This window comes from Sander lucioperca, chromosome 2 (genome assembly GCF_008315115.2).
Source record: "Sander lucioperca isolate FBNREF2018 chromosome 2, SLUC_FBN_1.2, whole genome shotgun sequence".
NCBI classification, from domain to species: Eukaryota; Metazoa; Chordata; class Actinopteri; order Perciformes; family Percidae; genus Sander; species Sander lucioperca.
In genome coordinates, this window is record NC_050174.1 from 12030218 (window position 1) to 12058069 (window position 27852).

Consider the following 27852-nt stretch of genomic DNA (forward strand, 5'->3'; position numbering starts at 1 on the left):
TTGTCGATCTGAAATGAAGACAGATTCAGCAACTGCATGGCCTATTTGTCGCTTAAAATGTTTTCAGAAACACGTCTCTGAACTATTTTCGTAAAATATGAGATTGTATTCCGAACGACCTGCCATTATGCTGAATGCTGAATTTCAAAGCCAGACCCATGTGAAGCGTTCGTCCAATCAGCTGCCGGTTTTCATTTTTTGGGCGACAATACAGATCAGCGCCGCCTGCTGTTATGGAGACATATTACGTCTCGCGCAGAACGTACGCTCAAGTTGGCATTGCTTCGGTGTGTTCCGAGGCACCTTTTTGACCAACTCGGGGAGACTGATCAGTCCGACTGCCTCTTCTGCCAACGGTCGGTCGTCGGGTTGGTGTGTCAGAGCCTTTAGCTACCTCTGTCAAGGATATTGTAGTTTGGATCAACAGAGATACATTGCCAGGCTTACGTTACCTGTTTTGATGAACATTTTAGTTGTGCAACAAGGCAGGCCTGCTTCTTTTGGTAAATAATTGCAAGGATTTACAAAAAATATGTTTACGGCACTTACTATCTGACTGGGACGTTACGGGACCAAAATCGGGATCACTGGACAGACACAGAAATTATGTCTCACTTTCATTAACATTGTGAAATAGGGCATGGCCTTGGCGGAGGTCTGCGCTCTACAAGTGCCCTTTTAACTTGATTTATTTTATTTTAAAATGACAGCCCTAAACTTATACTCAAAATTACAAGCAAAAGACATTTTTAATGTCAATGCAGGAAAAGCAACAAATAACATTAATGGTCGCTAGTTTTTGTAATTGTCTCATTATTAATTTCTAGCATGCCAGCATGTGCAATACAATAACAGGAGGCAGGGGCCACTAAATGAAATGGAGCCATTGCTAATGTTATTAATTACACCTGTGGATTTCCTGCTGATAAAAGCATGTTAACATGTCTACTGTGAAAAAGGTCCATTTAGATCTTATGAACTATTACAGTCATACTTATGATTCCTTATGACTGTTATTAGAATATATCGTAATGCATGAAGGCGTATGTGATGCATCAAAGCTTCATACAAAATGATAGTGTTAGTTTTGTGCCTCATGATACAAAACACATTGTAATGTTTGTCCTGTCGTTTTTGCCCTTCCTCCACATTGTTCCTATCATTCACCCTTCTTTAATTCATCCCTGTTATTTTAATAACTAAGTTTATTTTGTTTTTCTTTCCTTTTTCACCATGTGGCGAAAAAAAAAACTGTATTTCCATCATTCTGTTTGATAAGAAAAACTTTATAAATGTAGTTTTGTGACTATAAACTTGGCAAAACTTTCAGGCTTGTTTCATATATGTTATGTATGTACATTTTTATTTTTGTGTTTTCTTTTATCTTCATCCCCAGGTTTAAACAAACACTGTTTCAAGCTGAATGTCCTTGTCCTGTATGAAAGGATGAGAAACACGGGGAGAAAGAGAGAGTGGGAGTAAGCGAGGAAGCGAAAGAAAACTGCACAGTGGGATTCATATCATCTTTCTCCTCAGTGGGACTCCCTGATATCTGTTGGCCTTTCCAGCCCTCTCAAAGGCACCCTCCATCAGCATCCCTCCATTCTCCCCTACTTCTCTCCACTGTTTTCGTCAAGCTCAGGTTTCATCCACCTCTGTTCTCTCCAATTTCAGTCAGTGGAAATTAGAGTAGAGCACAAAGCAGCATGGAGCAGAGAGAAAGGAAAAGACAAAAAGGAGAGGAAGGGACAGAGAGGAATAAAGGGAGTGAGAAGACAGAGATAATAAAAGCAGTATGGGTGCCATAGCTTCCAGCTGTGTCTGTGAAACAGCAGGAAACAAAGAGGAGAAAACAGCTTACTGAGTTCAGGTTTTCACACTGATAAACACAAACAGTGCACACACACAGTGTGCATTCACCAGGCACAGACCTACATCAGTTTTCTGATTCACTAGAACTGTGTTGCATAATATATATCTAGTATTATAATCTCTTGATAATCGCATTGTCTTTTGTTCAAAGGTGACCTAAATGCTTTGTATAAGAGCAAAAAGGCATCATGGAGTTCCCATTATATTAGGATTTCTGTTTGATTTGTTTGTTTTTTTGCACTGCATGACTGTCAGTTTAGCTCAAAGAATAATGCATTTAATACAATAGTATAGTTGCAGAAAACTTTGTTGATTGTAAATTCATGCAAAAAAAAAACAAACAAACAGGATGAATAGATTTTAAAAATTAAAACGCAAAGAGCCATTTTCCTGGAAAATTCTCCAGTTCTAGACATCTCCAAACCTTAAAAGCTCTTGATATTGCATAATGTTCCCAGTTTATCTATGTATTCATTATATTTGCATGAGTATATCTGTATGGATTATGGTGTGCTTAAGATATTAAGTGTCCGGAGCAGTACAAAGTAGCATGCAGCCAATCAATTTTTTATTCAAGTGACATTATGATGGCTTTGTAAAATATACGTAAATTAAGCATAGATTAAACCATATCTAAAGCAGATCAAACGTTAAAAACCAAATCCATGTTTTAACTATGCCTGAGGGTTATTTCAACAGGCAGAAAGTAAGATAACTCAAATTTAAGTTTTGCACAAAATGAGATATCTGTGGTTAATGTGGTTGCAAGACATCCATCAAAATTTAAGTCAAGAATAAATTGGACTTGATGTTGTTCAAAATACAGATTTTGTCAGCTCACTGGGTGATCCTGATCCTTGAACGACCTCATGGTGTCATCACATACAGTATGAGAGCCTAAATCCATGGGTCGTTAATTAAACAGAATTTCCTCTCAATAACACGCTGTCTGGAAATCCAGCAGCTAGCAAATGAACGGCTGATGGGAGACTAATAAATGACTTGCAGCTGCGCGTGATGTGATGTCAGTAATGAACAGTGAGAGATGGAAGGAAAAAAAGACAGATTGGAAGGAGGATACTGGATGCCTCTTGTAAATACACATACGTCATCTCTCACATTTCACTTATGGAAGCCCACAAAAGGCTGTGAAAGAAAGACGTGTACCAACTATAGGACGGAGCAAGACCGACCATCACATTAATGAATAAAAGAACTTAATTTCACCTTCCAATCTTTCTCGCAGTAAGTGATTTGATGCAACACCTCCTCAGGACACATACAGTTTTTACGAGATCAAGAACAAGGATCGGAGATGACTCAAAAGAAAAAAGAAGAAAGAATTAAGTTTAAAAGTGACACAGGAGAGCGAGACGAAGGGAAGATAAATGAAATATGCTAAAGAAAAACACAAACCAAGAGAGAGCAAAGATTTAATATTCAGAAAAATTTGGGACTGGGAGAAACCAGTGAGAGAGATAAAAAATGGAGAAAACTGTTTAAAAGGGGAATAAAACAAGTTATACAGGGTGAAAGACAATGAACTAGGGTAAGAAGGATGTATACTGTAGTGTGACATGAAACCTTCCCTCCAACAGAGACTATAACATTATTCTATTCTTTACCACTGTGTGCACCTCCGTGTGTGTTTCTATACCTGTTGTTTCACCTTTCTCATGTTTACTTCTTGCAGGTTTTGTTGCATTTATTCTCCTCTTCCTTGACTATTCATGTGTGAAAGCTATATCACTTTATATACCTAATATCACTTTATATACCTAATATCAGGGGGAAGATCAAACTGTACTGCTCAGTTGCTTCTGTCTTTGTCTTGGGTTTAGTAGTGTAGCAGACACACTCAGCAACCAGGACACACACACACACACACACACACACACACACACACACACACACACACACACACACACAGAGCTATACATACAGCTATACACACAGCACAATCTTTGCCTCCAGGGTCTGCTTTGTAATACAAGGGGAAATCTTCAGTGGACAAGTCAATGTGTCAAATTGGGTTGAGTCCAAGTCAAACGTTCTGCTTCCTCACAATTGCACAATATACACACTGACAGATATCAAAGAGTGAGTGCATAAAATATGTACTACGTATTCTGCTCACCTGCCTCAAGAAAAAAGCATAGTGTTTAAGCCACAATTGTGCTGAGTTGTGCTACTGTTGACCCCGCTGTGTATTTTATTGAGCAGGCACTATATATTAGGAGTTTTCAAACTGTTTTCAGCCTGTGTTTAATCACTCGCTCTGGGGACTCAGGCTTATTAACAAGCAGGGGGAGACCAATAAGCTGAGCTCATGTCAACCTTAAGTCTAAGAAACCAGGTTGTGTACGTCTTTGTCTTCCTGCCAAAGCAACAGCCTGATTCATCATTACCTAGCCAGTAGAATAATACCATGTGCTGTCAAGTGACACGTGTGGAACTTTTGGCTGCAGTCCAGTACATCACTGTGGATCCTATTAAACTGTCCTGTGAACATCGCAGTACAACATTGGTGGTAGAGGCAGCTGTGTACACACGTCTGACATTGGACCTAGGTTTCAGCACAAATAACTAAACATCTGATTAATAGGTTTAACCTGTTTGCTCACAGTGCACCAGTAAGACAACCTCGGAAAAATGTTGACCACATTTTCTGGATGTGTGACAACTTTATATCACACAGAGCGGAATCTCATTATTGTCAGGCACATAAAGACTATGCAGGCTAAGAGGTCAACTTAAAGATACAATCTCGAAGATCTCCGTTTCGTTCTCTTTGGCAGCACCTATGGCTTATATGTTTTTTGAAGTTTAATCGACTGTAGTATTGGCTCTTTTCTTTATTTGTTCGGCCATAGTAACTGTTTACTCCCAACACTAGCAGAGCCCGAAAAAAACAGTACACCACTTTACACACAAGAGAGTTTAAGAGGGAGTCTGTTGCGTTAGCTCCATCTACCCGCTCTGGCAGACCAACCACTGCTGGGTGATGGAAAACACGTCACTAACTGTACTCGGACACCCAGTTTGTAATACTGCAAATGCGAGGGCATTCATCACTTGGCCATAGGCTCAATCACCATTGTGTTACATCATTCGGCGATAGATAGTGATTTAAAGAACATTTATTTAAATGAGATTATTACTTCAACTTTAAAGAGTAAAAAAATTACTTGATTTTAATTTACACCTGTGCACCTTAGATGTGTTCAAATACCTTTAAATTGTCTGCTCATCAGGACACATGTAGTACAAATAGTCTGGTAGTAACATCCTTTGTTGAAATAAAATATGTATTTAATGCATGTATATTGTGATCCGACCTGTTGGATGTTTACCAGTAAAGTGCCAACATCAGCAGTGCATTCGTGTTTATTATTTTACTCTGAGTTGAACAGTGTTTCAATTTTTCAAAGTATGATCTGATCCGTCCACTTTCTTTGCACTACTGCACTCTCTGATTAGATCTGAGTGCATGTTTGTGTGTACATGATGTGATGTGCGTGTGCTGGAATTCACGTACCTGAGTTTTCGTCCACCCTCTCCTCCACAGTGTGGTCTTTCTGATGGACCCACTCGCTGTTGCACTTGAAGTAAATCTGCGTGGCAGGCGTTGCTTTGCAGTAGAGATTGACAGGTTTATTCTTCACAATGTAGCCTTCCTCGGGTTCAAACAGGAAGTGAGGTAAGGGCTCCGGAGGGTCGGAGGGGAAGGTTTCCGGGAGTTCGCTTAGACTCAGGAAATCATCATCATCTCTCACTGTGAAAGGAAGAAAAGAGAAGGTTAATTTTGAGAGTCACTGCTATCCAGTAATATCACAGATTTCCAGCTCAATCAGGCTTTGTTTTATCAACCGGCTTTGCGGACTAACAGGGACAAAAGTGGTTTCAGTAAGGAAATGCTGCATTCTTTTATTTGTTAATTATTGTTCTGCGATTCACACCAGTGAGCAGCATTGTCCCCTGAACTGAGTGTGTACGAGACAATGTCAGTCTCATCTGATCACTAATAATTGCCGTGTCTCAAGCCGGTGACCTGGACAGGGTACAATTTTCTTCCACTGAGCCATAAAATGCAAATTTAAATAGCACCTTATGCCGTGTCCATTTGTAGATACCTTCTGGCTGGAGTTATTTCTACATAAAAAGCCACAAGATTCAGATTTTTGTTTCTGCAAAAATACACAAATGTCTCTGTGAACCTACGCAGAGAAGGGTGCTATGGGTAACCACAGGTCGCAGAGGCTCAAAGAGGAACCTAAGCACACACATCCCAAATCTCCACAACGCATTGTGCAGACGTGCACGTCATATACCTTCCCTCATGGAATTCAGATACATTAATCACCAACAACATTAAAATTCCGATAGTCACTAATGTTAAATAAGTTTGCACAGTGTATTCAAAAGATATGTTTGTACCATCGACTCGTGCCTTATAACTGTCTGCAAACCACTCCTCTGTTGTGGAGAAATTCATATTTTAAAAGAGGAGGGATAAATTAAAAGTGGAGAGTGCAACATAAGACTCTTCGACTCTCTGGTATCTTAAAGGTCAGCTCTGCCAAGATGGGTAGCTATTGATCAACAGTGCTACTTTACGTGATGCAGAAATTTGCACTAATTTACTTTGCCAGTGAATCCACTATCAGTGCAATTCCACTGAAATTTGTTTGTCTTGCTGAAAAAAATCTGAAACAGACAGAGTGCTCATTTGGCCAACCCTAAGGGCACCAAGAACTGTATCCTCCTCCATCCTTCTCTCTCTCTCCTTCACTTTCAGTATGTCCAAACTTCACGCCCACCTGTGGCCTCAATCAAAGCGACACAAAGACTGTTTTGTCACTAGGTTGCCAAGGTCACCAATACACAAGAGGATTACAAGAGCAGGTGGGAGGGAAAGGAAGGCGCCTTTTTTTCTTTCACATATTTTAACTGCACACACACACGCACACACACACACACACACACAAATGTTCTTCTAACTTGTAATTCCCCTCTACTCCATCATCATCCAGTTTCATTAAGACCGCCTAGACCTTTTTCTGTGTGTGATTGCCTCACCTGGAGAGCTTTGACTCATGGGAACATTTTTGACACAGCTTCAAGGTTTTTAATGTGTCACGGCTACAGTCACACAGAAACACTTACAAAAACACAATACACAGAAAATGCAACAGATAATTGTGCACTTATACGCCTGTGCACACAAACACACACATTCCTTTAAATGTGTGTGTCATCCTTATCTTGGAAAATAGCAGAGTGCTGTGGGCTATGAGCTAAAAGCAGCTTAGGTAAAACAAAACTCAAATAGGGAAAAAATGAGCAGGCAGCATCCCCACTTTGACGTTGTTGTGGAAAATCTCTTTGGTGTTCGGTGAATAAGCTGGAAATTAAGAATGTCTGACACACTGGAGTTATCTATGTTATTTTCTTTATTCTCTTGCAAGTAGAAGGAAACAGTTTAACAGAGTGCAAGCAGTCTGAGTACTTATAATGGATCCCTATAACTGATATATTATAATATCATGAAGAAAACAGAGTAAATATTGTATAGTATAAAAGTAAATACATATACAGTCATGAAAATATAAAAAAACATGCAGTAAGGGAGGCAGGAAGTACAAGCCCGTTCCGGCAGGGGAGAGTACGAGCCCGGTCCAGGGCCCCTCTCTTTAGCCTGCCTCTCTTAGTTATGCTATTATAACTCTAGACTGCTGTGGGAAGCTCCTTCCAAGGACACAATGAGCCGCTCCCTCTTCTCTCTTTTCACTTGTCTCCTTTTGTGTGCATCTTAGTCCCAGAAATGCCTGTTACTAACCTAGCTCTGGGGAGTTTTCTCCCCGGAGTCCCTTTGCTTCTTCTTCACCCAGAACATCGCCTTGGAATTGGGTGGCACCTACACCGGGGTCCTGGGTGCAGCTGACGCTATGGACTTACTACACCCTGCTACGCTCTGCGTTTCCCCGCAGTGTCCGACTGCGTCCTGCCGCGTCCAACCGCGTCCACCCAGGCTGCTGTGCCACACTACACCCCGTAACGCCCTGCTGTGCCCTACTATGACATGAACTACTATGACTACCATTGTGATCACTGCTTCACTATCTTTATTATGACTATTATTGCCACCATTCACCACTCCCCCAACTGGTGCCGTCAGACACCGCCTACCAAGAGTCTGGGTCTGTCCGAGGTTTCTTCCTAACAAAAAAAGGGAGTTTTTCCTTGCCACTGTCGCAATAGCTACTGCTAATGCTTGCTCTTGAGGCAACCACTGTAATAGTTGGGGCTTCGTAAAGTACAGAGTTTGGTCTAGACCTACTCTATCTGTAAAGTGTCTCGAGATATCTCTTGTTATGATTTGATACTATAAATAAAATTGAATTGAAATTGAATTGAATTAATGGATAACATATAAAAGAAATATCACACATCAGTATGACAGATAAAAACTTTCCACTACAATGTCAAAAAGCTGACATTTTCTCTCTTAGTTCTGTAATTAGTTCTCTGCGAGTATAAAACCAGTAGTCACTTTCACGGCATAATTTCATTATCTGTAGGAAATTTTCTCCCACTCTTGGTTATTTATCCAGTGTCATGTTCACCCATTTCGGTCAGTCTCTTCCTCCTTCTCTATTGCCATTTCTTGTTACTTTATGTTTCTCCACCACTCCCACCCCTCTCTCCCAATTTTCACTTTGCCCCCAACACCCATTCTCACCCTCATCTGTTATTCGGTGGGGGGAGGGGGGGGAGGGGTTATGCGGCGCTATGGAACGACAGCTATAAAATATTGATTGGCACCAGAAACATGATAGCCAGAGAAAAGGGTGGGTGGAAATGAGATAGAAGCTTTGTCTCAGAAATGCCAGCTATTTCCTTTCTCTTCTGCGCCACCCTTGCCTCTCTGGTTCTCTCCTCCCCCCACGTTTACTCCTAAATCTTCTTCTTCCTAAACCTTCTCCCTTCCTCTTGCTCCTTCATTTCTTTACCCACCCTTCTCTCTTCTGATCTCCTGACAGAGTGAATTACTGATCCTACCAGCCCACCTCATAAACATCTTGCCTGAATGCTGTCATCAGTAATGGATGGCTGTAGCAGAACAATGTCCAGGTTCGATTTACGCCATGTAGTAAATATGCACCGGGGTCAAAAAAAAAAAAAAAAAGTCCCTTGCTTGCGCCTGTAGGCCTGCACACAAATCTGCTAAGAATGATGTCATCAAAGGTTGCCAATCATGTTCAAGTGTCAGTGACAATGTGAGCTGATCTATCATATGGATAGAGAGCTTAATGGATAAATGACGGGAAATGAGGGAAAGAAATGAGAGAGGTAGATTTTGGAAGGAAAACCAGAACAGTGTTTCCCATCATACATAGGTTCTACTTGGGTGCCCTGCCCAGGTAGATTGATTCCCGCCCAGATACATAAAATCCGAATTACATTATCAACAATGTATTTTTTACAGGGCACACAGACCAGCAGCCTCCAGCCCCAGTGTGAAGACTCATAGGCATAGATTTGGTTATGGACGAAAGGAACATACCTACCATTGTCAAGGTATTGCTGAAATGTCTACTGATATTTTTAACTATCTCAAATACTCATTTTAACTTCTAATAGTGTTCTATGCAGAGTTGAAAGGCTTGTGTGTTTTCTGTACTACTTTGATGGAAAGTGAATGAGTGGGATACTTGTTACTTACTTCATATTTGTCGTCCTCCAAAATATGTCCCCCCCAAAGTTTCAAGAAAAATCTCCCCCCGTATGGCCATTCAACAATAATGCTGATCCATAGCACTGCTTTTTTTTCTATTTTCAAGACTCTAAGGCTGAGAAAATCAGAGGTATGCAACCATGTCTGTGCCCTAAAGCAAGCCAAATGCAGCCATATAGGGTCAAAATGCCTCATGGGTAAGAGTGTAGGTTTGTGTGTCTGTGCAAGTGCGTGTTAGGGTTTTGTGTTCTTGGTAAGTGGTCTGCGATGTGTATCAGTGCAGTAGCCGTGGAAATCATGAGATCATACTTCTAACCCTCTTATCAGCTAGTTAGAATCAACAGCAGCTGCGAAAACATATACGCAAACAGAGAAACAGGCACACATGCACACATCCCGTAAATAGACACACATTTAAAACCTCTACCCCTTCATCCTGTCTAATCCTGTCCTGCAACCACTATCAACACCCCACACACACACACACACACACACACACACACACACGAACAACTAAGAAAACAATGCTGGAACGATCCCTATCAATCTCAGACACTGCCAAATTACACAAGTCACACATATAGATGCATGGAAATAAAACACACACACACACACACACACACAAATGGTACAAAAACAGTGTACACTAGAACAAAAAGAATAAAAAACATGGGTTCACACATTTCTCCTTTTTTTGCTATCTCTCTTCCTCTCAGAGTCTCTCCTATCCGTCTAACAAACACACACATTGTTTCACAGGAAAATACAAATACTCATTCTCAGCACTCATATTACCCAGATATCCTGCCCACAGAATATCTGCCCACAATCATCCCCCAAAAAACACACACACACACACACACACACACACAAACACACAAACACACACACACACACGTGCAGGCCTGGAAAAACATGCAAACAGAAAAAATGCAAGTAAACCCTTAAGAGCATGTCTTCATCCAAGCATGCACTAAAGCATGACAAAGACGCATGCAGCACACATACTAGGATCACACATGCACAGCACACACAGTGGTAGAAATGGACACATATGGATACTATGCATACTATGAACTGCCTGCTTTCTTCAGTGTCTCTCTCTTCCTCTTTAGCTCTTACAAAATTTGCTGATATTATTGCATTTTTTTTTAAATAAATGTCTAACACTATTGGGGATTCAGTGCTCAAGTGTTTACTCTTCCACTATTATTTATGCTTTGAAACAACACGTGTGGGTAAGTTTTTGTTTATCCAGTTTTGCCTCAAGATAAACCTGTGAGTTAAACCTTTTCTATCTATAAAGGAATTTAGAATATTATTGCTACTGTACCTCTAGGAAAGGCTTTGTTGGAAAGTCATTGAGATGAGCCTTTTCAGTTTATCTGAATGATAATGTTTTTTTCAGGCCATTACTGGTAATTCTTTCAGCCCTGCATGCCATTGTTTTTTGCAAAGCCTGTTGTAATCCAGAAGTTTTTTTTTCTGTGTTGCGAGCACAAAAGAACAAATTAAATAACCCATTGGAACTTCCATCCACAGTCTGTTAGGTCAAGACATTCAGGAACTGTTTGCAGCACCAATAGACACAAAACAGGATAAAAAAAGTTCCAGTAATAACACACTTTTAACCGTCCTATTTTGTTTTCCTTTACTTCATGTATTTCAGTTTGTTTTTTCTCTCTTCCTTATCCAGAGTTGTTTTCAGATGATATGTGGTTCAGATGATGGTGATATAGCAAAGACCAGCAACGTTATGCTGGTTCACAAAAGACATGATAAAATATACACTGCCAGTATGCAGGTGTGTGGGGGTGTGTGCATTTTAGAGTCAAATATGTTTATAAAGAAGACAAGGGCGGGTTGAGTCAGAAGAAATACTTGACATAGCATGACAGAATTATACACCGTGTCCTGGAGAGTCAGTTTCCTTTTGAAACAAGACACCAGGCGACCACACATCATCTGCATCCATTGGAAACTTAATCAGGTGCTTATCCTCAATTGGCACTTTAATAAAAGCCACATTATTCAAGACACGAGTAGACATGCAAATTGAAGGAACTCAATCACTCCATTACCTTTGTCCAAAGGGATCATTGAATTTACATCTTTTTGAGTAAAGACTTCAGAAAAACAAAAGTATACACTAAAAACGCAGTCCTACACTAAATCATATCTTTATGTACATGATCACAGTCAGTTGTTTTTTTTAGAGCTATTGTTTCAACTTTAGGTCATTTTTGACCCTGTAGTTTGTGGTGATGTTGTGTTGAACTGCATTTCATTGCATTGATTTTCATATTTGGTTGGAGATTTGTTGGGCTTTTAGATTAAATCCAATACAAATGAACAGATGCATTATTTCATGTGGAAGAGGAGTTCCTCAAAGACTGGGTGGCTAACCATGATGACAGAAATAACTCAGGGAAGAAATAATATATCATACACAGCACACTCCTTGTCATAGTCAATTATATATCCCCCAGGCTTTCAGGGCCATACTAGGCAATTCATAATAGCACAAAGTACTTGAAAGCTAAAGTATCTCAATGTGGGACCAGACTGTGACAGCTGGTTGGCGTTCGCAGACTTTCATTGTGTGTGACATGTAAGGCCCCAACTAAAGCCTGGAACTAGATTTACGACCATTTCGGCAGAGGGGTGACTCTGTCAGTCCACAGCTGGCCTCAGTTAAAGAAGCAAAGAGATGCAATATTTGTAGAATGAAAAAAAATAGGGTATCCGGGGTATCCTGGTGGCCTAATGGTTATGTAAGATGCATAATGCAGACTATAGACTTATTTGTGAAAGTGAGGTTTGCATACAAGAAATAAGGAAAACGGTTCAAGAAAAAACAAATCTCGAGAAACAGAAAGAGCAAGAAATAATACAATATACTCCTTCCTTAGGTCCTTTTTACTCCTGAAGTCAGATTTTTATTTGATTTCCTTTCTCTCTACAATAGTGTTAACATAAAGCAACAGAAAACATTATGAATAACTTTTTGATATTCAACATTTTGTATGTGTTAGAGAGGCATCACTGCTTGGTAACTGTATTTATACATTGACATTATGCAGTAAAGCACAGTTAATTCACAGTCTGAATAATTACAAGACATACCACGCACACCAACAGGCACACACACATTCGACTACAGCCACATTCAGTATATGAAATTCTCATAGATGCGTGCACACACACACACACACAGTGTTGGATTTGACATCCATATTTTATTTATTCCCAAATTACAATTCAGTAAGATGCCTTCAGTTATCAGGTTACAGTGCAGCCAAAGTGCATATTAGTGTGTGTGTGTGTGTGTGTGTGTTGTGTATGGAAGGAGGGCTGTCAATGCACATGCATTTTTAAACAGGAAGACTGTAGGTCAATGCAATGGTATACATTTATGCATTTGTATGTGCATGAGCATGTATGCAAATGTGTGGGGTGCATCTTATTGCCTCAGGAGTTGAATATTAAGTGTATTTTGTACATCTGAATATGTGTGAATATACAGTAGGTGAGTATTTATGTTCTATAGCAGAATTCTGGAGGCTCTAAAGAGACCAGTATAAGACTATAATAGCTTTAGTCTCATGATCAATGACCACTTGTGTGTGCTTGTACATGTTTGTTCATTTGCCTACATGGATGTGTATGTAGTTTCTGTTCTAATGTACCTCTTTTTAGTAAATACAAGTCCATGTTATGGGTGCTACATATGTCTAACATCATGCTTCAATTTATGTATTCAACTTATTTCAGTTAGCATTTATTTTGTTTCCAGGCTCTAGGGATGGTCGGTGAGTCAGTCCACCACTTTGGTCGGGACTGAAATACCTCAACAACTACTGAATGGATTACCATGAAATATTTCTACGTATGGTCCCTGGGGGATAAAGCTTACTGCCTTTGATGATCCCCTGACTTTTTGCTACAAACTCCATTTGTGCATACTAATTATTTGCAACAGGCAAAATCATCAATGAGGTTAGGAATTTCTGCAACACTCCAATGAACTGAAAAAAACAACAGAAGAGATTATGCATAAAGCCAATTCATTCAATCAGAATGATCCCTTTGTATTATGAGGTCATAAAAGTCCAGAAGAAACAAGAGTTATTAAACGATAAAAGGGGCGAATGAATAAAATGATTTAATATTAAGAAAACAAAAAGACAACATTTCTTTACTGCACTTGACTCAAGGCATAAACACCATTTCAGAGGCTGCTTGGTTAAGAGTCAGATTGAAACTAGCACACTCACAGTTGGACATATCACATGTATGCAATTGGGCACAGTTTAAGTTCACGCACAGCACAGGAGCAGCTGATGAGTGGGTGTTTGCAGGTAGGCAGTGTGAGAGCACTCAGTTGCTATTTTTTATGGCTGTCTCTGCCAAAAGTTACATGCACACACATACACACACTTTACAGGACTGTATGTGCATCTATGGCTGTCCTGAATGACAAATGTTGCATCTATTGTTAGTTTCTTCATTATTGTACAGCTTCTCTCCTTGCCTCTGTCATTGTCTTACTCTCTCCTGTTAAGCACGTTTCCGTGTTTCAAGCATCTTTTTGCATGTGATCTGGCCAGCTACAAGATTTTTGGAAAGCAGTTTTCTATACTCTGGAGAGAAAGAAAGAGAAATAGGGAAGGTATACAATATACTTCTCCACATAAGAACTGGGAAGCAAGTACGCCTCGTTTGTCCTGAAATGGCCCCTAAGCCAGCGCTTATCTCCAGTTTTTGTGGCACGAGTCAGCTTAGGGTTACTGATACACCTCACTGGGCAGCACAGGATGATCCAAAGCAGGGGTTAAAATCAGATTACCCCCTATAAGGTTGAGCACCAAGCGATGAGGCTTTGGTTACAGTTTTTCGTATGTGTCTTACATATGACTCGTTACATGGGTGGAACCCTAAATGTCACGCTATCAGCCACTGCGATGACGGTAAGACCAAATGAAAACCAATCTTTTTCAGTCTTTGGCTATGCTGTGAGTTTTAAATCTAACTCCTCCTTCTGAACTAGGTCACTGGTGTAAGACCCAGAAATGGCAGGCCATTTAGGGCAAGTCTCTTCCCTCAATCTCTCTTCAGTCACGCTAGGTAAAATCCAGACTATACCGAACTCAAGAAAAGAAGAAATTTGTCATAATAGAATTAACTACTAGAACTAGCCCCAACAAATTCACAACATAATACGTACGGTATATATGCGTTTCTTTTACCAAAGGATTGCAGTTTGCAAATCATCATAAGTGTAATTCGCAAAACTGTTTCATCACAGTCTGTCTGAAACTGAATATTAACACCACCATGATAAAAAAAGAAATGCATCCACGTAGGAGAGAAACAGATTTAAAAAAAAAAACAAGTAGAAAACCACATGGACAGTCAGAGAAAAATAATTATAGTCATCTCACAATCATGAACAACAGTTATCAGCTGTGTAATGCTGTCAGCAAAGTCTCACTTTGTATTACACACACAATTGTACTGTACGCATACCCCCACGTATCCACATGCAGATGGAATATCTCATTCATATGCATAGTCTTATGTGAGCTTGTGGGGGTACAAACTTGTGTGAGTTGCTGTGTAATGTTATCTTCCAGATGGATTTTGTCTCCCTTACCCCAGGCCTGAGGGAAATGCAAGACTTCGCTTTCATTCATGTTCTACTATCACAGCTCAGCATCGCTATTAATACAAGCAGCCAGCGCAGGGCAGTGCATTACAATATCAAAACACTGCCCGGGGAACGACTTCTATTTTCAGGGAGATGGGATAATGTTTTTTTCTGGGTGGCTGACAACTGATAGTATGGCTGGCTGGTTGTGTGTACATTTGTGCTCCACGATCCACATCTCACTATCCACCTGGCTCTCTATGTGTTCACCGTGTGTGTCTGCATTTTTTTCACCTGTCAGTATCTCTCTGTGCTGGTCTGTCTTTATGATTACTTTTTTTTCTATCTGCCCAAAAACGTCCCTCCGCTCTTTTTCATCTTGGTCTGTGATGTCTTTCCTGATTCCTTTAGAAAACCTGTTTATATTCACGTTTTCAGTGCACTTTTCTCTTCTTTTTTCCCCCTTTCTTGCAGCCTAGTTTCACTCTCCTCTTGGTTTAGAGTAATGACAGAGATTCAGCCATCCTTTTCTCTTCGGTCACTTCCCCAGGGGCGCATTTCACAAAGACCCGTACCCACCCAGCCACTGTGCAAGACTACGTCTCCTCTTCCACATGGCTTTCATCATTTTTTCCTTCTTCTGCTCTTCTGTGTTTCCTTTTGTCCATCCTTCTTTCCTCTATTACCTATCTCCTCATCTCTTTTGCTTCATACTGCTCCTCCTGACACACACACACACACACACACACACACACACACACACACACACACACACACAATAAAGATGGCCTCAACTCAAATGATAAAGAACAGCTTACAGGCTTATTTAATTTGAAGATTTTCCCATATTTTGGCTATTTTGTTCAGAGCTGGAGATAAAATTGGATCAGACATTTCACTGCTCATGCCTTTCTCCATCTGGAGGCTCAATGTCTCTTTCTCGTCTTCTTATCCCTCCTCTCCACCATCTCTCCTTAACACCCTCATGCTTTCCGACCGCACGACTGTTTCTTTCCCTCCCCTAGCCAAACTCTTTCTCCCCTGCTGTCTTCCTCTCCTCTTCTCAGTCCTCCCCTGTATCTTTCCCCCTTTCTCTCTCTCTTTCTCTGGAACCTTTCCACACTTCCCACTCTCATCTTCTATCCGCATTTCTCACCTTTCCATCTTCACTCCTTCCCCAACACTTCGCCTCCCTGCTTTGCTCTCTGGCATCTTTTCACTCACTGCCCCCCTGCAAACTCCTTCTCTCAGCCTTCATCTCTCCTCCCTCCTTTACCTCTTCATCTGAAACTCTTCTCCTTTTTCCCCCATCATACTTGCTCTCTACATCCTTCCCTCCCTCCCTCCTTAGGTCACTATAAATAGAGCCTCAAGGGAGTTTCATAATGGACTTCTGCCTTTGACCTTATTACAGACACATTACTGCCCATACTTCTCTCTCTTGCCTTCTCTCTCTCATGCATACTCACACACAGTACACAATTGTTTCGCATCTCTCTCCTTTATCTCAATAAAGTGTATGTCCACATCTCCTCCCTTTGTCATTTATCTTCACAATTTTTCTATTGTGTGTGTTCCACATTTTGTCACAATTAATTTTCTCCTAATCTTAACAAGATCGAACATTTGGGATTTGTCTGTGTATTATTTGTCCTCTCTAGGGGTTTTTGCATTATGAAAAAAAAAAAATCTTAATTTGTTTTTGAGCTAACATAAAAACACATCATTAGTGTTGAATTCTTCCTTGAAACTAGTGGCTTTGGTTAAGAACTAATGAGCTAGCTCGCAGCTAGTGTTACCTATTGGGTTTAATGATAAATGCCAGCAGCGCTAGCATTTGGAATCTCGAGTGCCAACTTAGGGGATTTTGTTCTGCCATGGTGTGAGCCAGATGGGGAAGAAAATACTGAAGTCCAAAATGTCAAGTTACTCCTTTGACACCATCTCCGTTGTTTTGGCCCTCTTTCTGCCTGATCCTCTGCTGCCAGAGTCCTAATTAATTTTATCTTGGGTCTGCTACCCTCACAAGTACTACTCTCTGAAATGAGCTGTGCTCGAGCTTGTGGGAACTAGAGCAATGGTTACTGAGCAGGGGCGCAACAATCTCAAGAGTGAGGCTGTGTGTGAGAGAAACACAGCAAGAAAGAGAAAGAGAGAGAGAGAGAGAGAGAGACTTTTTTTTATTTTCAGCCTTATTTTGGTAAAATCCAAAGCCTTTATAAATTACACAATAGGCTTTAAATACCTGCGTGAAGCAGGCCCCCCATGTCATCCAAAAATTATTAAAAACACTGCTATTCGTTTGAGCTACGTTGGTGCCGGTTTGTGCCGTAAAAATTATCGTTTGTGCTGTTAAGGGTTTTAAGTAATTAAACTTTACATTTTCTGTCCAAATCTCCCCAAAATGGTCTCAATCGTTTGTGCTACGTTTGTGCTGATTTGTGCTGTTAAAAAAAAATTGTGCTACTATGTTTTTTAAGTTATTACGCTTTATTACACGCGTAACGTCACCCAGCCCCCCATTAATGTCCAAATTTCCCCAAAATGGTCTCAATCGTTTGTGCTACGTTTGTGCTGATTTGTGCCATTAAAAGAAACATTTGTGCTACTTTGGTTTTTACGTTATCAGGCTTTATTTATTACATGGCTACTATTTGCGCTGAAAAGGCTTCTGACACCAGCCATCACTCCCATGAACGGGACATTTTTCCTTAATGAAGCAGAAACGCTTAATGAGATAACGTCCATAATAATTGGACTTTGGGTTAGATTTTTTGACAGTTTTCTGTGGTTATGAAGAGCCATATGAGAGAGAAATTTGGTGATGATTGATCATTGTTTAGGTACATTAAACCACGTTAAGCTTTTTCCTTACAATAGGCTTTAATGAAGCAGAAACGCTTAATGTCAGATAACGGCCATAATAATTGGACTTTGGGTTACATTTTTTGACAGTTTACAGTGGTTATGAGGAGCAATATGAGAGAGAAATTTGGTAATCATTGATCATTGTTTAGGTACATTAAACTACGTTAAGCTTTTTCCTCACCATAGGCGCTAATGAAGAAGAAAACGTTAACGTATAATCATTAGATTTCGGTTTAATTTTTTTGCCAGGCTTAAGTGATCATGACCACGTTAAGCTTTTTCATGTTAAGCGTTTTAGTGATGGCTGGTGTCAGAAGCCTTTGCAGCGCAAATAGTAGCCGTGTAACAAATAAAGCCTGATAACGTAAAAACCGAAGTAGCACAAATGTTTCTTTTAACGGTACAAATCAGCACAAACGTAGCACAAACGATTGAGACCATTTTGGGGAGATTTGGACATTAATGGGGGGCTGGGTGATGTCACTGGCCAGAAAATGTAAAATTTAATTACTTAAAACCCTTAACAGCACAAACGATAATTTTTACAGCACAAACCGACACAAACGTAGCACAAACGAATAGCAGTGTTTTTAATAATTTTTGGATGACATGGGGGGCCTGCTTCACGCAGGTGTTTTAAATGGGTTTCAACTGCTTCTGGGGCGAAAAACATTCCCAGCCCAGAAGAAGAGACTGAATCACTGATAACTGCAAGTGACAAAAAAAATCGAAGTGGGCCTAAATGAAACCTGCCACTGGGATTTTACAGTAGGTGTCTCAGCCCAAGCTCAACAGCAGGGTATTGACATATTTGGGTTGTGTTCAGACCTACACATTAATATTACTTTCAGTAATTAAATTACAATTATACATTGATTTACACCAATTACATTGGCATTGTTGTTGCCTCATTTAATCTTACAGAAATGCACTCCTGTGAGAAGAAGTCAACAGGTTATGACTTGCCAGCTAGTCAACCTTGAATGTGTTCTGGATGGTTAGTCATTGAGAATGTGAAGAGTTTGAAAGGGAATACCTCATTTGAGGATTTGGCCAGGTGATGAAGATTTGGAGAATGAAAAGCACAAAGAAACTATCAAGTTTTTGAAAACAATTGTTTTAGTTAGGGCCAAAAAAAATATTGTCCGGGCTGGGGCTATATGTTAATTGGCTTTCACAATTGATACTACATGAGCATGATCAATATGGCATAAAGTATTCTAATGGATACACAGAAACTTCATACATAATTCAACACATGAGCTGTGTTGACAGTATATTTGCTATTCATACTGTAGCAAGCACTTTTGCATGAACATTAAAAATGCATTTCTAACATACAGTTAAATCTAAGCTGGTTTAAATATTAACCACAACATGCCCTCTCCGTGTTCTTGGTGCTATAAACAGTACTCGTGAGCATAAACATGTAGTTCCTGGCTCCGCAGTGGGGAAGTGCATGGAAGTGTCCTAGTTGTTCACTCACACTTAAATTAAACACAGCCTTCAATTCATAGGTTCCCCCAGAGAAATGCATGGACTCATGTGGGTGTGGGTAAACATATAGGAGTGCCTGAGTTGCTCCTTTTTTGTCATTGGTTTGATGACTGGTGGTTGATCGCTAACCATTTTGACATGTGGTCCAGAAGCAACCCATTGATGGGGGTGAGCGCACAAACAATGGTGAAGCTCGAAGGCACGGGTTTACAGATCAAAGCTGTGAGAAACTTCACAAGCTCAAATGGCAGCCGTCAGTGAGACTACAAAATGTTTTTAAAGGATCAAGAGGAATAATGAGTAACTTCTGCCAGTAAAGGCTTTCCACCTTGAAGAGATGTTTTGAACTTATTCAAAAGTATTTCCCTTTTTATATTTCCTAAGCACTTGGGGCAGCAGAGCGGTGTCATGAGGTGGGGAGACCGTCCTTAAAAAGGAGATGTTGTGTTCACACTCCTCAGTAAGGGCTAGACACTTCAAAAGATAATATTTTTCTGGCAAAAGGTTTAAATCCATTATTCTGGAGAAACCAAAAAATCCTAGCTGTGAGAGTAAAATATTAATTAAAAAGAATAATCATCAAAGTGTGCAGGGACAGTCGAACAAGTTCTTTTCAATTACGTAGTTTCAACCTTAAGATAGTTAGGAAGCAGTTATATGAGACCTAAATTATCTCTCTCCAATGCTTTCCCAATTCAATTTGATATTGGTAAAAAAAACACTCAAGTCATCCAACCTCAAAACAAAAGATTACTTCCTGTTTTTACCATAAGAAACAGCATAGCAGTAACCACAGTTGTGGGTCATGACTTAAGGTGGTGAAAAGGCTAAGGTAAGGATATTAGTACATCACTGAATATTAGGGAAACTACTGTGGTGGAAACATCGCTAGTGGTTGTGAGTTCAATCTTAGGTGATTCAATTTTAAGATTCATTACAATGATTAATTTCCATTTCAGGCTATTCTGAAACACAATTTAATTCCATTTAACACAGAGTCACTGTGCGGTTAATTATGTATTTACAAATCTCATATTACCTGGTCAGAAAATAGATCACAGCAAAGTATGAAGTTCAGATTGAGTTCATATGGAAAGGAGGTAACTGTATGCATCATTAACTTTTACTTGACTAGTTTGGGGACCTGATTCTTAACAGCTGGGGGACTCTCTGCATTAGTAGCACATGGTCATACCATGGTCATACATTGGACGCTCTGCATTGGTAACACATGGTCATACATAAACAAGAAGGCTAAGAGTTAAAATATGGAAACATTGAAGTGGATTCTTTTTCTAAAACATGTCCTACAGGTATCTGGGCTTAAATTTTAAGATCCATCAATAACTTATTCTGCAAAATTATGTATTAGTGGATATGAATGATGTTGTTTTTCTTTATAAAGCTTCTGAATATGCTGCCATTATACATTACACAACCGCATGTAAACAACAAGGTCAAGTTCAAATATGGAATTGCTAAGTGCACTGCTTGTTGCTCCTGTGCATGGGCTTCAAATTAACAATAACAACATACTGTATATAAAAGGCCATCATAAAGTATAGGGATGCCAGGAAATGGCTGAGCAAGCCAAAAGGTTAGAAGTTCAAATACTGACTGACTGTATGTGTGGATTGGTGCAGAAAAAAAGATGTATGGATATGTTGATAGGCTGGAAGCAAAAGTTGCCCCGAGGCTACCAGTGATGCATGACTGGATCTTTTCAGTGAGGCCCCACACAAAGAGGTGCAGTGAACGAGGGAACAACAAGAGGTTAGTTAGTTAACTGGGGTTACAAGGTCAAAGGTGATGAGGCTTTTAAGTGTGTATTTGTGTGCCCTTGTGTGGGTAGGTGAGTTATGTGAAGTCTGCCCGTGTACACTGTGTGTGTGTGTGTGTGTGTGTGTGTGTGTGTGTGTGTGTGTATGCGCATGTGCATGGACATGTGTTGTGTGTGTGTGTGTGTGTGTGTGTGTGTGTGTGTGTGTGTGTGTGTGTGTGTGAGAGTGAGTGAGCTATAAAGACGATGTGCTGTATGATGAAAGAGCCTCTGTGCCGGTGGATGCTGAGGTCACAAGTTGAAATGTTGTGGGGGGGTGAACAGAGAAGATTCACTGCATGACTGAATCTGTTTGCAGAAGGTTGCCCTGTCAAGAGAGCTGATGAATGGTTTTTAAGTGATTCAGGCTTATAAGCTCATATCTGTCCGTGAATCTGGAGGGTGGAGCTTCTAAGGGGGGGTTGTATTTGTTTGGCAGTTGAGTTCAAATATCAATAATCTTTGCGCAGCATCGCTTACTGCACCTTTCCTGTATTTGTGTTGCAGGCACTCTCAACAGTGGAAAGGTATTCCCAGTTGCTGAATTTGGTTTTGTTTTTTCAGAAGTTTCTATTACCTTACAAGTGTTTGCTTATAGAACATAGGACACATAGCCTGACAAGCCAGACCCACATCAAGATATTGGGTCTGGGAACTGACCATTGGCAGGGCTCAATCCAAAGGGCGGGATAAACGGTTGTCTTTCAAATTCCCTCTGCACGCAATAGGATAGCGCTACAACCAACCAGAGCAACGCTAGTTGATAGATTAAACTTTTGCCGTATCCGGTCAGCAAAACTCTGAACACATCTTCCTTTTTTAAGAATGACTTCAGTGCCAGTCTTTGTTCTTTTCTCAAAGAAAAGCTTAACTCTCCAGAGTCTCCAGTCTCCAGAGTCACGGCTAAAGCTGATTCGAAAGGCCGCTGTTCACCAGCAGCAGCAGCAGCCATCGTCTTTGTTTTCAAGTAGCAGGGAATTCACATGGAACCGTCGCAACTCTGCCGTCATTATGTTAAGCCCGCCCACCAACTATACACAATGTGATTGGCCTGACTAGAGTTTGGTTTTTCCAGCTCGCAAGCCAACTGAGTGTTGCTAGACCCCCTGGCTACAAATTACATTTGCTGCCTGCTGTCTAGATTTCTAGGCTATAGGACACAGGCACTATGAGTGAACTTCACAACAGATGTTTGACTGAAAATGTACAGTGAATCAGGTGAACCTTTTTTAAATGGTAAAACCGATGTAGGATGCACATGAATGGCATGGATGGAGCTATACACGCAAGAAGGCAGAAAATAGTAACAATTGTATGCAAAATGTTAACAGAATTTACAGAAAATCAGCAAAAGAAGAGGCAATTAATGCATGTTTCCATCCACTTCCGTTATGCGAATATCGAGATAAACAGCTGGTGGCGCAAATTCTCCTGCTGGGTGCCATTGTCATTGCTAGCACGTAAAAACTGCTGGATTGAAACGTAGTTCATGACTGTGCCCTCATGTTACATGCACTGTAACATCTAATCTCAAAGACTATAGATAAGTTGATCATTCCTCAACTGTAGATCATTGATCATGAATGATGAGCACATAGCATTAATTGTAATAAGGGTTCCACATTTAGAGGTTCAAGTTAATAGACTTGAAGTGGATTTAATATGATCTATTGTGTACACAGGATGGCAATTTGGGTAATGAAAACACAAAGTAAAATAGATCCACTCAGAAGGATTATACATACTGTTGCATCAATGCTGTAATTGGAGTTAGATTACTTTTCTACAGCAAGAGAACAATGACTTGTTCTTGTCATATCAGTTGTCTCACACGGCCACAGTGTGCTTGTCAGATTGCAGTGATATTGTGACATATTTTCTCAGCCACAGTCTGGGGTCATTTTAACAAGAAGATATTTTAACCCTCCCTCCCCTGCCTTACATTCTCTCACACACACATACATACACTAAAAAGTTTAAATCAAAGGCCTTACTGTTTCCTCTGATACACTTGCATATTTCACAGGCAACATTGTGTCTACATATCATCACTTTCTATTATACAGTACATAATGTATATTCTATGTGCATGTGCCGTGTCTTAGTGTTGGTAGAGCAAGAACAAAAGAAGAAAGAGTAGGAGGATTGGAAAAAAAGGAATAAAATGTGGCAGAGAGAGCTGATGAATGAGGCCATGTATCTCAGGAAAAACAAAAACAAACTTTAAGCTCATTATTTGCAAACTCCACACAGAAAGGCCCTGCCCTGACTGGGGATTGAACCACAGGACCGAACAGGACCTTCTTGCTGTGAGGCAACAGTGCTAGCCACTGACTGGCTGCCCAAAAAGTGTGAGAATGTATGTGATCTGAAGTCCTTGGAGATGTTCTTTCCACTTTTTTTATGGCCATTGATCTCTGTGCTCACTTGGACAATCTTGTATGCTGTACAACCACATTTCTCTCTGCACTCTGAACAAATGACTACACTAAAGAATATAGACTAACACCTGAGGGAGCAATGCCATGATATTGATTTTATTAAAAAAACATGTCCTCGACTATCAGCCCTGTAGGCTGGGAAATACTGTTTCAATCCAATGTGAATGTTGGTACAAAAAATGTATTCAAGAACAAGTTAACAACAAATTAGGAGTGTCAAAAGGTGCTGAATGACTTGTGTGCTGTCTTTAACGCTGGAGGCATTGGAGAAAAAGTGATAGTGATACCAAAGAAATACCTAAAACCTTGATGAAAAACCTGCTTAATCAGTGGGGTAATTATCTAGAGAGGATATGTATCAGAGATATGAATGTCTCCTGGAGAATAAAATGATGGATGATGAAGGGTGAAAAATTGTATCAGATAGATGTGGCACAGTGTGAATGTGTCTGTGTTAGGACATTCGCTCATATATTTGGCTTGGAAGTTGTTTTACATTGCCAGACCTATCTCCACAGTGCTGTGTCAGCGCAGGAGTACTGTATGGTCTGGCTGCACGAGTTTACACTCTAGTAAAGAGAAAAAATACTCTGGGTTAAAATAGAGAGCAGAGATAATGGAAGGGGAGGAGAATGCATCCTGATGTCAGGTATTATACCCACACTGTACACTTGGTAAACCAAACTAGCTATGAGGTAAAAAAAACAAAACAAAAAAAATCCTCATAATGTAACATTAACCCATAGTTCATTGTTGACATAAAAACATTGTTTTACAAAAACAAATCTGAATTTAAGGTTAATAATCTTTGTCAAAAAACGTCAGAATGGCCATGCTTTTCTATGATGGTATGTTTACTATAAACTAAATTGAAATTTGGACCTAAATACACTGACCTCTTTTTTGTTTTCCAAGGCCATCACAGCATGACAGGACATGGGGGTTATAGCGGTTAGAATCACATTACAGGAACAAAAAGAGGAAAAGTTAATTTTGTGCATATAGAATGGATAATGCTTCACGTAACACTCTTCATCCTACGTACAGACTATGTACGCTTGCAAGGTTGGTGCGACAAATGGGTTAGATAGATGTGATATTCAAACTTCAGATCAACAGAATTTCTAAGGAATACCAACCTGAATTTTAAGTGAATGTGAACATGAGTTTGTGGTTAGGTGGAGCTGGTCAAGTGCATGAACTTTCGCAATATTGTGGTCTTGTGTGAGAGGTGATTAGCCAGAGACAGCAGTATGGTATGAGCAGCCCAAATGGGGGCAACATTGATGTTGACTTTGATGCTTTGATGCTGAAAGGAAATTCTCTTTTCACTTTCCTCTGCAGGAAGGTCAGAGCCCAAGATCAACACAAAGCAGCACTCCTGAGGAGGACGGAATTTGTCGATACATGAGGCGTGTCAGATTATCCTTGAGTTTACAGGAGCAAAAGCCTATGCCACCCTGCTACACCCAAACCCCTATGGTTTTATCAGCAGAGGTTTTGGGGAAAACACTGTTAAAACAAAAACATGTCTATGTTAAAATTCTCTAAATGATTTTACTTTTACTTGTTGTAAATGGGACAGTAAATGTAAATGTAAATGGACTGTATTTATATAGCGCTTTTCTATTCTTAACGACTACTCAAAGCGCTTTTACACAGTACAGGAACCATTAGACAACCAGTAGTGCTCACATGAGCTACATCTACAGCAAACCAAGTTCTGGTGCCTTGCTAACCAGCACTAAAACAGCAGGGAGATGGGAATAAGGGAGTGGTGTAAAGTGTAATAGAGAGAGAAATAAGGTTGTGAGCTTGGAAAAAGAAAAGAGGGTGATAGACAGAGATAGGCTAAGCCCTGCCAGGTGTACATTATCAGGGAAAACACCTTCATAACTTCTGTCTTTTTCACGACCCCATGTTGTTTTTGGCCCCTTATACTCTCGCGTTCTCCCTCATTCTCTTTCACTCTTTTTCTCGCCTCTGCCAGTACAAAGACAAAAACATACACCATCAAATGAGGCATGCACACACACACACACACACACACACACACACACACACACACACACACACTCTGGTGGAATCAGCATGTGCTTTAGACTGGTGTGATTAATGGCATTGTGTGCACCAATGAGCAGATGAACCAGAAAACAGCACAAACATTATCATAACCTGAAAGACCTAATTACTGCAGTGCACATCTGACAGACTTGCGTGTGTGTTTGTGTGTGTGTGTGTGTGTGTGTGTGTGTGTGTGTGTGTGTGTGTGTGTGTGTATGTGTATTGGGGAAGGGGTGAGTGGGGGGCAGTGAGGATACAAGATTTATGACCTCTCTATTGAATGTTGTGCTGTTGTGCTGTGTAACCTCCATCCCTATTGTGTCTTTCACCATTCAGGTGCAAATTAGGAATATAATAATGACCATATTAGATATTATAATGAGTGTGTGCATGCATGGGTATGTGTGTAGACAGTGTGCATCAGCAGCTGAAGAAGGAGTTCTTACAAAACACAGTTCTGAACATGAAGACAACACAACAACAACCCAACCAACACAGTGAAGTGAACGACATTCCATCTGTGTTAATCAGAGCATCAACATTTATATGCAAAACCATTTTCTAACAAAGGTAGAAAACTGCTGGGTGTGTGGCTGCTCGGTTAATGCTGTATTTATATGCTGGATTCAGAAATCAGATGATTATCTGGGAACAAAGATGACACTAGATATTTTGATATTCGGGCTTCTTGGCTCCTCACATATTGTAAAATCTTGAATAATGACACGGGGAGCCCGCAGCTGGTGTCCTGTGGGGAGCAGAGGACATTTTTACATTTAGGACTGATTTAAAACCAGCTTTTTATTCTGGTCTCTCATTGAGCAGGGTAATGGATGACACTGGATCAGATAATGTACTGGATCAGCGTCAAGAGCTTTACAAGACTATATGTTAGGGCTGTCTGTTCCTCACTTTCACTCGCCCTCGTCCCTTTCGCACTTTGTCATTCTCACGCCATTTCTCTAACTAAATCCGCCCTCAGGCCCCTGGACACCAGAGCAGAACAGAGGGGAGGAGAGGGGGAGGCACGGATGAGAGAGAAATAGACAGTGAGAGCGATCACAGAGCAAAAAGGAAAGAAAGAGTGCTGAATGAGGATGAGGGAAATATACAGAGATTTTGAGTTTTGAATTATTGGAGAGAAATTGACAAACAAGGTAAAAGTAGAAGATGAGACAAATGCAAAAACATAGTGAATGGGAAAGAGATGAAAAAATGCATAATGGGAAAACACCACTTAATCAAAAGCTCTTATAAAATATAATGTTAAAGAGAATAAAAGGGGAATAGAAAGAGGAAAAATACAACTTAAAAAAGACACTTATAATTTTGTGTCAGTAATGTTGAGGACAAACTTTGCAGACAGATGTACAGTTTTACAGTGATGTGCTCATACACAAGTGCAAACACAAATTTAAAGACATCCAGGTCAAATAAATGTCTGTATTTGGCATGAAAAGTGTGAGGAATATTGCCAGAAAGAGCCAAACAAAAACACAAAAAAGGACAAATTCAGAGCATCTACAGTACCAAATACAAATCAGTTGTGACAAAGTCACTGCATCAGCCCAGATGTTTCAACACAGTACCGAGTTACTCAGAGAAAAGGCAAAGGAAAACAAGTGATTCACTTTGACAAAACAAGGGAAACATTCCCAGTCTAAAAGGCAAGTCAGTCCTGCAGCAAAGAAAAGTCTTTTCACATCAAGTGGCTATTAAGAATGTATTTTATTTCTGCAAAAGTGGTTGACACATAAATAAAAAAGAACATTAACAACCCAAATGATGCTGTTTGGATTATTATTGTTCTTTGATGAACACAACTCGTCAGCTATTGCCTTTAGAGAAGTGTGCTCCACTTGTGTCGTGAAAATAAAGCACCCATCAAGTTGAGCTGAAGTCT

At 40.1% G+C, this 27852-nt stretch overlaps 1 protein-coding gene across 2 annotated transcripts in view; it reads right to left on the reverse strand.

The window, feature by feature from the left end:
• Positions 1-27852, reverse strand: part of si:ch73-72b7.1 (netrin receptor UNC5C) — a 193607-nt gene that overhangs the window by 91835 nt on the left and 73920 nt on the right. For both annotated transcript variants that reach the window (XM_035992509.1, XM_035992507.1), the window contains exon 2: positions 5411-5647. In XM_035992509.1, the coding sequence (XP_035848402.1) occupies positions 5411-5647 (237 nt within the window). The remainder of the gene's footprint in view (positions 1-5410; positions 5648-27852) is intronic.